This window comes from Salarias fasciatus, chromosome 1 (assembly GCF_902148845.1).
Source record: "Salarias fasciatus chromosome 1, fSalaFa1.1, whole genome shotgun sequence".
NCBI classification, from domain to species: domain Eukaryota; kingdom Metazoa; phylum Chordata; class Actinopteri; order Blenniiformes; family Blenniidae; genus Salarias; species Salarias fasciatus.
The window spans coordinates 23,028,528-23,041,137 of record NC_043745.1 but is presented as its reverse complement, the minus strand read 5'-3'; the positions used below and the strand labels follow the sequence as shown (position 1 = coordinate 23,041,137).

General features: G+C 41.0%; 1 protein-coding gene across 1 annotated transcript in view; it reads right to left on the bottom strand.

The window, feature by feature from the left end:
• The window catches only part of mrvi1 (murine retrovirus integration site 1 homolog), a 30,585-nt gene that overhangs the window by 12,086 nt on the left and 5,889 nt on the right, over nucleotides 1-12,610 (bottom strand). The window contains 17 exon segments of the mRNA XM_030095250.1: nucleotides 40-118; nucleotides 194-217; nucleotides 219-302; nucleotides 304-449; nucleotides 452-529; nucleotides 532-585; nucleotides 588-640; nucleotides 1,147-1,151; nucleotides 1,297-1,353; nucleotides 1,963-1,988; nucleotides 2,067-2,144; nucleotides 2,342-2,408; nucleotides 2,410-2,516; nucleotides 2,808-2,869; nucleotides 2,957-3,006; nucleotides 3,009-3,066; nucleotides 4,512-4,723. Coding sequence (XP_029951110.1) covers nucleotides 40-118; nucleotides 194-217; nucleotides 219-302; nucleotides 304-449; nucleotides 452-529; nucleotides 532-585; nucleotides 588-640; nucleotides 1,147-1,151; nucleotides 1,297-1,353; nucleotides 1,963-1,988; nucleotides 2,067-2,144; nucleotides 2,342-2,408; nucleotides 2,410-2,516; nucleotides 2,808-2,869; nucleotides 2,957-3,006; nucleotides 3,009-3,066; nucleotides 4,512-4,723 — 1,240 coding nt within the window.

Genomic DNA, 12,610 nt, shown 5'->3' with positions numbered 1-12,610 from the left:
AAGTTCTCCGGTTCTTACTTGACAAGAAAGGCTGTTTACCTTTTTCCTGTTCAGAAGCTTCATTCAAGTCTGGTAACTTAGATCCCACGATACTATGGGTGCGCAGCAGCTTGTGTTCCTGTAAACATATTAGTTTGAATCAACTTGAAAGAAAAAAATCGTAGAAAATGATTTTGTTGAAGGAGCGCCTCACCTCTCTGAGTTTAGAAAGTTTTCTGAACGCCTCCTGGCTGGAGGGGAAGGTCCTTGTACCCTGAGGATGTTGAAGACATTATCCCTGTTTTGTCTGAGAAAGTGTCCTCCGGAGGTTGTCGGGAAACTCGGGGCCCCATTTCTTGAGTTAAGGCTGCCTACAGTATCCCAGGAAACGGCTCTCATCAGCGGAGGGAAAGCTCCGATCGTCTTGATTTCTGCCGTGCAGGGGACCTGCTGAGTGGGGGGCCGAGGACCGGTTTAGCCACCCCCGTGGCCGGGGCCTGGTTTGGGTTTCGGCCTGATCCCTCGTCTGCTTTAGCGACTGCTTGAGGACTTTAGATGCGCCCGGCTCACTGCTGTCCTTCTGAAGGGCGAAACGGGGCGTCAGTGTCCAGACGACACTTTCCTTTTGTCAGCAGGCTTCCAGTCCACCAGCAGTCGGGCCCTGGAGGCAGCAACACCACGACAATTAACAAAAAAAACAATTTTAACTTGTATGACATGAGAGCTCCTTATGTGCCATCTGTACGCAGCTACTGTTGTGATTCAGGCAACACGGGATCACTCAGGTTTCACTAAGAAACTTTGACATTGCAGACATTTTTCTTTTTAAAAGCAACAAAATTCACAGTAATTTTAAGTGACTTGATGCGATTTGATGCAATTAAAAAAATGCAAACCACAAGAAGAAAATATTTCAGCTATTGTCTCCTGAAAATTTCAAGTATAAATACTTCCTATAGTGAAAATCATTTAATTGGCATAAATTGCATGTTTTCTGTAGCATGAGGTTTTTTGTTCTGTTACATTTATTGACAGATAAAAGTTTATTGACAAAAGCATTTATCTACATGAACAATGAAGACACTGCCATTTGTGTATAGGTGTGTGTGTGTGTGTGTGTGTGTGTGTGTGTGTGTGTGTGTGCAAATTTATAATCACATATATGACCCCTGCTGATGGCACCGAGTAAGTAAAAAAATTGAACCAACAGACGACCTTTGACCTCTTCTACAAACTGCTCTATCAGATGCACTTCTGACAATATAAAGGTTATCATATTCTGTCTTGGCAAACAGCCAGTGAGCCTGTTTATCTGACCTCTTGATCTTTGCTCTTCACATCCAGCTTCTCTCTCACTGCAGGAACCTCCAGATGCTGCAAGACAAGATAACGTTTTTAACTTAATACAGGCAAGAAGTGGATTCACAATGAATGAGTCATTGATTTAATTAGAATTAGGCCGATTTATAACAGATTAAAGCAACCTACTGTGACATGTGGGAAAAAAAATCACATTAAACGATTCAAACTGAACAAGCATTTAAATCAAGGGTCTCACACTCAGTAGAGCAGGGGGGGGAGGATTGACTTGTTGTTTAAACATACCAAAGGACACATATATTTCTGAAAATGTCATGTTTTATTTCAAAATAGATACTATTTAAAGATACAAAACTTGAAACAGTGAGTGCAAGGCTACTGGTCGATTCCTAAATGTCTATTTGAAGCATTGAAGTGATCTAATAAATAAATAATATGCAGAACAGCACTAGTATTTTCTTCAACTGAAAAAAAATCTGAGAATTGGACCAGAAGTGGGGGCCGCTTCCTGTCAATGAGCTGGGATTTTGAGGAACCTGATTTCTGGAAACTACAGAAATAGATTGAATCATTTGATGAATGATTTGTGAAAAATTCGCATTAAAACAGCCTGCACTCCACTTGATGCAGATCAGAATGACAACAATGTAAGATGTCCTTTACCTGACCAACAGGAGAGGAGCTTCCTTCTGCAAGGGAAAAAAAATAGTGAATATCAATTCAAGAATCTTTGGCTTTCAGAAATGAAAAAAAAAAAAAGTCCATACGTGAATGAGGAGCTGTCGATAAGGAGCTGTTTCTCGATGGAGCTGGGGAGGACGATGGTGTTGAGGTTGGAGAAAGTCCTTAAAAGAGGCATTCATGATCAAAGCTCTTACAAATCTTTTTAACTAGCCACCCTAAAAAACTTTGAGTTTAACAGACCTTTATATTTTAACATCAGTTTTTAATGTATTCCCCTGACAGAAACAAAACCTCACCTAAAAACAGTCGAGCTTCACAAACATTGTGCGACGGATCACTGCCTGCTTGCAGGCGCTACCTGTGGGTGAGTCGCTGAGGCTGCTGGTGGATCGACGGCCGCGGCGCGTCAGGAAGCGGTCGCTGACCCATCTTGGCCTGTTCGAGCAGCTCCAGGTTCTTCTGGCGATCCTCTTCGGAGAGCTGCAGCTCTGGCAGCTGATCTTTCACCAGGTCGATCACCTTTCCTGTGCTGTCTGAAAGTCACAAGAAACACATGCGCACATCGTGTTTGCATTCACTTTTTGCTGACAAATAAAATTGTGTTAAAACTTGTTGCTGATTCTATTAGCATTAAAATGTTCTCTTAAAATAATTTAAATTCCTGGAAAAAAAAGAAAGAAAGAAATTGGAATAAAATGGCTTCAGTTTGATGAAGGTCTTGAGTGCATGTTGTCATTGATAACATCTGCACAGTTCTCACAGCGTTCTGTTTATTTTTAAGTAATTGCACTCGCAGTGTGTTTGTGTGTGGCGGGCTCACCCACCCACTGTGGTGATGGGTCCTCCGGATGACTTTCTGGCCAGGCGAGCTCTAGGACTGTGTGGCCTGAGAGGAGGAAATGCTTCTGATTTGGAAACTGTTTGGAGTAAGCACATTAAGCCCTCTTCAGGGTTTGACACGACGAATAAGTACCTGGTCTGTTCCAGCGGGCGTCCATCGTGCTGGACGATCGCAGCCTGCTGAATGGGTAGACGATGGTGGGTGCTGTCATGACAACAGCTCGACTTTCACCAGGTGTGGATCTGAGCAGGAAAAAAAAAACACACACCCAAAAATATAATGTTTAAACTGAATCAAGATAACAAGACAGCTAAAGAGAGCTGATAGTGATCTGTGGTCATATGTGGACAGCGGCAGCAGTTTCCCGTGTCTGTCAAGGAGATTTCACATGAGAATGTTTTTGGCTGTTACCAGCTGTTCAGATCCAAAACAAGGAATCAATATAAGACAAAGGGATATTTGTGGCTTTTACTTTAAAAGTTGAAGGTGATAGTTCCTTAAAAGGTCTGCAATTGTCTTAACAGAACCGATGCTCCACAGGATTCACCTTCTGGTTTTAATAATTTGCTTTCGTCACGTTTAATTAACATGCAGTTCTAAAAAGGTGTTGTAATCATATTATACACACAAATGATAGATAATAGACTCAAACTTTAAGAAGTTAGTATTTGGCTAATTGGCATTACAACAAAACAGCACATGCCTAAAACCATGCATTCTTCAAAAAAGAGAAACTGACCTCATTCTCAGTTTGATAGCTTCCTATCAGGCTGCCAAAGGTAAAAATCCATTTAAACAAAGCAACATTAAACAATGGTGGTTAAAAAAACTCATCTTTCAATAGTGTTCGCAAATGGTCTGAGATTGATTACACAGCTTCATTAAATTCTAAAGAGATGTTTTATCTCAGCTGAGTGTTTTTGAGCAACAGAAGACAATGTTCTCAAACTTTCTGATCGCTGATGAACAATTTTTTGACGGTGGCACATTTCAGTAGAATTGAAGGGGTTTAAGACACCTTTTATTTGGATTAAAACTTTGACATTGAATGACTGAAATTCCTAAATTTGAATATTTTGTGCTACAAGTATTTCTCATTTTATTTGAACCTTTCTATCAACGTAATGCGGCGTCAGCCAGAGAAACACATACAAACATCGCATGTGTGAGTCTCAATAAAGCTCACATGTCTGTATTCAAATGTGGAGAAGGAGTGTTTTTCTGTATTCAGCACATTCACATTTAGATTATGAAATTTTTGGTAAAAGGCAAAAACTTTATGTACACTGCTGAATGAAAAAAACAGACATATTAAGTACGGTGCTTACATTTCATTGATAATTACCTTTACCCCTGACACTAAGCTTAGCCCTGAACCTCAAATTTGTCTTGAAGGATTAAGAAGGCATTTTATACAAACAAGATATTCATCAGACAACAGAAGAGTCTGCAGTCAATGCACTTTCACAAGGGCCCCAGGCATACATTTTATAACAAAACTGTAGTAAAAAAGTTCATACATTATCCAGGAATAAAAAAAAAAAAAAAATTGTTGAAATACCATTTTTTCCCTTTTGTAGCTTTGTGTAGAGAAGCTTTCAACAACCAGGCGTTTGTTCGATTTGGTTGTTTCAGCTGCAAATGGAAATCTTCCTTCAAAAAGTGCCATGAAGTGTAAGTACTGACCGTGCTGGGCGAGCTGGAGGAGCTGTCGAGCTCCTCGGGAGAGTCCTCCTCTTCCTCGGGCAGCGTGGGCATGGTGGGCAGCAGAGGCGGCCGGGAGCGGGTGTGGGGGAAAATGAAAGGCCTCTCAGAAGAAGCCGGGGCGCCACAGGTCTTAACAGAGGGACGCTCACTCTGTTCAGGAGGCGATCCCTGCAGTTTCTCCTCGTTCTCGAGCTGCAAGATCACAAACACATACTGCACGTTTAATTTATGGGTGATTAGAAAGAGATATTTCTATGCAGGAGTAACTAAACTTAGATCCTAGCTGTATTAGAAGAAAGGTCCATCTGACTAACCGCGGCTAAAAAGAGACGGACCAAAACTAAGAAACCATCACATCTAGAACGGATTCAAAAATAGCCTCGTTCTCCACTGACATAAAAGTGCGATAGAAGCAACATTTTCCAAGAGAGTCACTCATCTGGAATGAAGCCTCCCTACGAGCTTCTGAACTGTCCCATGAATCGGCTTTGAAGTCTCACATGAGTAAAGAAATACATTCATTTTTTGACTCACAGGCAGACGTCAGTATTAGAAAGGAAAATTTCATTGTTGCTAATTAATGTTAACTGTTGGGCTACCATCCACAGATGTTTCAACAAATTACTTTTAAGTAAAGAACATGTATTTATGAATGATTTGGGTGAAAACAAAACAACATGAAATCCACTTTTGCACAATTTAGACTGCTGGAAGAACATTTTTGTTTGCATTCCTCACATGCAACTTCAGAACAGGACATGCTGCACATATTGAAAAACACTGGAAGCATCATTCAAACCCTGTTTCTTCAAATCAAGTTCACTTAAATAGTGTTACTGCTTGAATCTCTGCATGCTTTTTATGGGTCATCACTTCCTTACACACAATTGGTAACCTTTGCTGAGGACTGCCGTGCAACCTGCTTGCAAAGACACTTGTGCTGCATAATTGGAAATGAAAGATAACATGCTAGCTAAGCCAAAGTCGACACAGTTTTGTCTATGATTCTAAATGATACTTGTTCTTAGCCTGAATTCTTAGGAATGTGGAAGAAAAAAAGACATACAAAATCTCAGATTTAAGACTCAAGAAACCAAGAGTAATCAAAAATGCAAGAAAAAAAAAAAAAATCAGCTCATGGCCAGGCTTTCAAAGAACAAGTCTGATGTGTTTTTTGTTCCCACAGTGTGATCATCATCAGACAGTTTGCTGTTTTGAAAACAAACAGTGACCAGGATGCACTGCGCCGTTATGAAACTGGGCTGCGCTCAGTGCAAACACGCTCTCACAGGCCGACTAAAGCGGCGAGCTCCTGGGGGGACGGCGCAAAACAACACACAAGTCGGTGGTTGACTTGATGAACAAAAAGTCTGGGTGCGTGCTGTGGAAGATTATGAGAAGGGAACTCATTACTGGCCAGTCCCACACGTGTTCACCCCTGAAGCTGATCGGCAGCGAACGGATCACAGTTTGATTTGTTGAGGCTAAATGTGGAGGAGAGTGTCATTGTTATCGTCATCATAAAGAGAGATGCAGCCCTGACGGCCTGCACCATTCCACTCACAATATTTGACTGTGGGGCTTGATGCTTTGGTTATGATGCAGGTTTGATCATTTTTTAATCTCTGGTATGATAATCCCACGTTAACCATCTAACAATCGGTCTGCAAACTTTATGACCCAAAGAGAAGTTCCTGCCAACTTTCTCCCAAATTAAATATGACTGAGACACATTAACCCGTTTTGCCCCACTGGCAACAATTGTTGCCAAAGTTTATCACTGTTGTTTTTGACTCACAATAAAAAATCTCAAAGGTACTAATGCAACTTTTCCCACTTAAATGCTAGTAGACCACTTAGACAAAGGTTTTCATTTTTAAAAATTTTCAAGTGCTTCCTGTCACATGACATCATCTGCTTCCTGCTCCTTCCGGCTGAAGACATGGCCGACGCAAATCTTCCTGGAAAGAGGTAATTTCAAACATTTCTAATGATTTTCCAACAGCCATATTTATAATTATTTAATCATTCGAGTCTCTAGAGTAACCCTGAACCCAAAAATTGTACCTAGGATAATATTTTTTTGTTCATGGGCTTATTTTATGAGCGGCAACAAAAGTTGCCAATGGGCACATAGGCTTGTCACTAACTACAGGAAAACACTGTCTGCAGGATTGCTCCTAATTTACTTATTTAAATTTGTAGAATGATGTACAGTGTCTCATTTTAGTCCTCTTAGAATACTCTTTCAAGCTAAATAAGTTCACAGGTGTTCAAGGCCTGTGTGTTTAGGATTTTTATATGTGATCATATATCATTTTGTTGCTAGCTAACATTAGCTTGTGTTTCACTGAAGTAAAAAATGTTGCTGTTGGATGATGTTGGAGGTGCACTTCTCCTTGGCACACAAGTACTTTTCATAGCCAATGCCCCCCCACCCCCACCCCTGGGGTAGGATGGATGTTATTTAGCAATATCCACAGTCGAGTCTGTGATCTTTGACTAGAGGTCATCATCGCTACTGCTCTTCAGTCGACAACGAGCAACAGTAATGATATCCAGACCAACATCAAAAACTAAAACTGTGATATTGCTTTTCCAGAATATTCTACATATGATGCTTTAGAAAGAATGATATTGATGATTCATCATAAAATCAAATGTGAACTAAAACATGGCGCATTCTTACATCTGTCATGCTTGCTTTGTCATTCATTTAGGTCCTGGAAAAGTGGGCAGGAGGATCTCCTCTGCTTCCAGAGGCTGACAGCCCAGACCCTCCTCCATGGAACAAAGCCAATTAGGCAGGGCAGAAGATCTTCAAAGGCATTGCTGATAACGGTTTGATAGTTTCCTTCAACAGCAGCAGGTGCAACTAGTGAGAGTCAAACGAGGGTCTCATGAACCACTGTCCGTACTGTCTGAAGCCACTAGATGGTGCTGTATGTTCAAGAATTGTGTGAAAGCACACTTCATTGTCAGTCCTTCAGCCTCCACTTTAAAACCAAGAGACTCGTGACCACAGAAAATGGAACCACGGAAAGTGGTTCAGGAGGCCTGATTTACCCATCACTAGAAACGATGCAAGAACTGTGGCGGCGCACATCTTAGCACGTGGAAAGTGTGATGTTCCACCACATGTGGTGTGCTTCAAGAAGTACCACAATGAGTAGAACATGTATGAAAGATGATGGAATGTATGGCAAGAAATTTTATGTAGTATGTGTTTTTAGACGTTCTAAGAAAAAACTGTTTGCTGAGGTGTTGAGTGTAAAAAAATGAGAATAAAAAAACATTCCAATTGTTTGTTGTTTGGAATTTTATGCAGGGAGAACCTGAGGCTCCATCTTATGTTATTGTTTATTCTGACTATATTATTATTTTGTTGTCATTGTCATCCTGTATTATAGGTGACATTTGACATAGTGACAAGGTATGTGCCCACTGGCAACAATTGTTGCCAGTCAAAAAATGCAATTTTTTTAAAAAAAAGAACAAAAATGGAAATAATAAATACATAACTTGATTCAACTGGACTCAACTGATAAAATGATATGCCTTACAACTCTGAAAAAATTTGGGCACAAATGGGTTAACATCTTAAACATTTAAAAAGAAGAAGAAATAAACACGAGCTAAGACACATTTAGAAAGAGTTTTTTTGAATCACTATACCAAATAATAGACATTGCTGCATTTTGTAATTTTACTAGCTTTAGCCATGTGAACTGTTTAAGCTGCTTTAATTTATTTTGGTTCTTTAAACAGTGTTTTCATCTGGACTTTATCTTGTTTGCTAATGTCTTTCCACATATCAAACAAACTGATAAACCAGCGTCGTTGCAGTGGAAGCAAACAAGTCTGTCCACATGAAGTTAAACTATTTTCTTCCCAAATATTGTCTTTACTGGAAATTGTTCTTAGTTAGGTTTCAGAGAACTTGGTCAAACTCAGCATTTATCACTGGAACACTGTTTGATTTGTCGCATTTTGTTAAAATGAACTGCAAGATAAGAGTCTTTTTAAATACTGGGTGACGTGTGGCAAAAACTACCAGGACAGAAACGTGTGTATTGTATGTAGTTTGGTGAAAGTGACAGTTGCAAACTCCTTGAATATCACTTCATAAAAAAGAAAAAAACTAACAGCAAAGCCAGTTTCATGCAGAGGTGCATGCATCGAAAATGTGCTATCCAGATGTTTTCTTTTTTTCCACATCTGATGAATTACATAACTAATTTAAACTTATGTTCACCTGTTATAACAACTACAGCTAAATGCAAAATCAAATTGCTGAAATGTTTATGGGTCAGTTGTTTGAGCACACTCTGTTTCCTGCTTCTCTGAATGCACATCTAAATACGGAGCACTGTTTGAAGGAGATTGCACGAGATCTACACAAAACATTGTCAAAGGTTAGGATGCTAATGTGCGCCGCGTTTGTTTCATGTCACTAAAAATAGAAGGAGTTAATATGCATGGTCGCCGCAGGTGTCCTTCCTGTCGGTGCACGTCGTCGATTCAGCCGCCGGCGAATGAGGTGTGGATAAGAGTGAAAGGTGATGGATTACTGGTTATTTCAGACGTCTGGCATCTTCTGAACGCAGGACAAAACTCCAGGAATAGGAGGCCAAAATATGCAGGGCCCTGTTTAATGTCATCACAAACATGACAAGTTCTTGGGAACATATAGGGACAGAAAGGCTGTGAGTCACCGGGGAGGAAACGGCTTGTTTAACAGTCCCTGGGTACGCTGCAGGATATTTCCTGGCTACAGAAATAGTGCCATACAGGAATAAATTCACTTTTTCTTTTCTCAGTGTGCAGATGGTTGGAAAGTTAGTTCAACCGTACGGCCAAAGCGTGGTGCTGATTGTCTCGATGAGGAGAGTCAGAACCATGTTTCATCTCATTATAGGCTGACTTCACAGGTCCACGTCTTTGTTATTACGTATTCCGTTTACATGAGAAGAAATCAGCATTAGGGTTCCATTTATAAAATTGAGCATGAGTCATGGACTATTTCCAGTGTGATTGCCCCTGAAGTTCCATGTATGGGTGCTATCAAACACCTGCATTCTCCCTGACTGTGTCTGCTTGTACAATTTACATGTTCAAACAGCTTTTAAAAACAGCCCGTCACCAAAAGCCACAGCTGCCTTTTCTCAAAATATAGAATGAGGACGGACACGTAGAGAAGACAAGCTGCACAGTACAAACTAGCAAAGTGTTGCTGCATGGATGAAATGTGAACGCAGCCTTGTTAACTTTCAAAAGCATTCAATCAACTCAAACAAGTTCCTTTCTCACGATAAGCCCCTGCTTTCAATAAACCAGCACGGCTGACAGATGCAGCAAAAGTTTGTGCTACTTGCAAATAATTGAGTCCAAACAAAGAGGCAGAGGGTGCACCGCGGGAGGCTCTGCAGAGCCCAGTGTTTCCCCAGCAGACTGAGATAAATATTGCAGAGTAATTGAATCACTCAGATGATTTCCTGTGGGGAAACAGTACAGAGCATACAAGCTTGAGTGCAGATAACCCTGAGCACACAACTCCTTTCGTGTTCTTACACAACAAGTGAGACAGAAAACTTATTTGTTCCTCATAACCACCAGAGTCAGAATCAGCTTCTCGCTGCAGCTCGGATTGACCGTCTCTTCCTCTGAGGGAGACGGAGGGACCGGCACCCTCCTCCTCCTCTTCTCATCTGTTACATAAGCTGTACTCCCTCTTGCCAGATTTGTTTAAAATTTGGTTGTGTGAAGTGCAGAGTACAGGGCCAGTAGAGGAAGTGGTTACCACAGAGGCACAATCTGAGATAACAGAGAAGAGGAAGTGTGAGAAAGAAAAGAAAAGGACGGACAGACTGACTTGGAGACAGCGGGAGAAGCTGAATAATTCATTACACTTCACAAATCCATGATCACAGAATCAACAGACAGAAAGACAACGCTCAAGTTCCATGTCTACAAAACTTCACACTCTAAAAGCTCACCCGGCAGCTAAAAGTCAAACTGATAACAGTCCACAAAACCTCCAGCAAAAGCTGCGAAAAGCCTGACGGAGCAGCAACAGAGCTGCAGGGATCCACATAAACCATCACCCACTAAGACCCCCCAGCCCCATGCATCCCGTCTGAACCTGTCCACAGAGAGCGTGCACGTTACCTGAGTCAGCCGCCACGGTGCTGCAGAGAAACTCTCACACACACGGCGCCTGATCTGCCCGGCTCGCACCGACTCCCAGTCAAACTGTCACTCAGCCCTTTTCCTCAGAAAACTCCTCTATCCTCAGGGCTTCTCCTTCCTTCTCCCGTCCCTCGGTTCCCTGTCTTTTTTCAGCAGCAGCCTCTTTCACTCCTGGGAGCTTTGACCATTTAAGGAGAAGGGCTCGGTGAGCCTCTTTGGGCTGCTGTGGACTGTCGTGTGTGTGTGTGTGTGTGTGTGTGTTGTGTGTGTGGTGGTGTGTGTGTGTGTGTGTATTCTTGTTGCTGCTTGCTCTTCTGCTCATCTTTCAACTGAACGCTGAACAAGTTTTAAGAACCAGCAGCTTGTTTTTTTTCTCAATGGTTTGTTTTCTCTCTCTGCACAGTGTGTGTGAGACAGCTTTTTTTTTGTTTTTGCGTACTGCGTGTGAGTTCATGTTTGTGAACGCCCAGGCAGAGAGGGTTGTGTTGGTCTGATCCATGTTTACTCTGCTGGCTTAGAGGAATCCATGCATCCACTTCTGAGCCCTTTAGGTTCATTATTGTTTGGATGATTGCTTTTAGGCTCTTCAGGGAGGAGTTTGCTTTTTAAGTGCTGCAATCATCCTGAATTTTGAGGGGGAGAGAAAGGGAACGACAGTCACGTTGTTTGGAGGCACACAGCTGATGCTCATGGTGAATTTTAGCATCGTAATTTCAATTAACGTGAGCCGATGGTCTGAAGCACTGTGTCTCAGGGAAACTGCTGATAAAAAAAAGTATTTTTCAAAGAAAGTCAGATGTTTCTCCCTCGATAATACAACTGCAGGGTAGATTGGCGCGGATATAATTCTCTATTGATATTGTGCTGTTGTTGGCCAAAAACGGGTTAAGTATAGATACTCAATGAAGTCAAAGTCCTTCTAAAATAATTTCAAAAAGAACTCTTTCATGCAGTAAAGATTAATTGTTCTGTCCTTCAATAAGATTATGATTTTATAGAGAGTGTGGTTTTAAGTCCCAGAGGCACAGTTGAATCTGAGTGGTCCTGAGAGAGTTACTGTGCAGAAAAATAAACCAACACAAGGTTCATGGTTTCAATTTTATCTTCAGGTTCGGTTTGATTTATTGTGAATTGTGAGATAAATCCACCTGTTTGGACTCTTGAAATCTGAAATGATGATAGAAATAAATGTAAACAACTGAAATAACTAGCTGCGGATTGCTTTATAGAAAAGGGAGCGGGCCCACTTCTCTGCTGATATGAGTAAGAGTATTAGTATTTTGTGACAGTACTAATAAGAAAACGGCAATACTTTAAGTAGTTTATAAAATAGAGTGCATAAAATAACTATGATGGTAGAAAAAGTAATCAAAGACTGTACAATAGAGTTATAACAATGACATCCCGTGCTTTAAAACATTACATATGTTTGTACATTAAACTTTCTACAACTGAGGAAATGAGATCATAGTGACTTTGATTCTTTATAAAAAAAAATAAGAACATTTTATCCTCTAAACTACTCTGAAGTGGAATTACAGGAATATAAAGTGGAAACATCAACCTAAAATAATAACCTTTGAAGTTTTATCAAAGTAAAGCACAAAACATGATGCTGTCAGTTTCTTCTTAGCACAACCGTCTCTTTATAGCCACAAGTTGCCAGTCCCTTCAGTATGCACTTCAGACAGTTGTATTTTTAGAGTGAGAGAGCTGGATGGAGTCCTACCTTGCTGCAGCTGCTTTGTGCTGAACCACTGCTGGAGCCAGAGAGAACAGAGTCAGTGAAAACAGTTCATTTGCATCTAACAGGAAAGTCGGTGCAATGCAAATGATCAAACAAGGTGTGTGTGTGTGTGTGGTGTGTGTGTGTGTGTGTGTGTGTGTGTG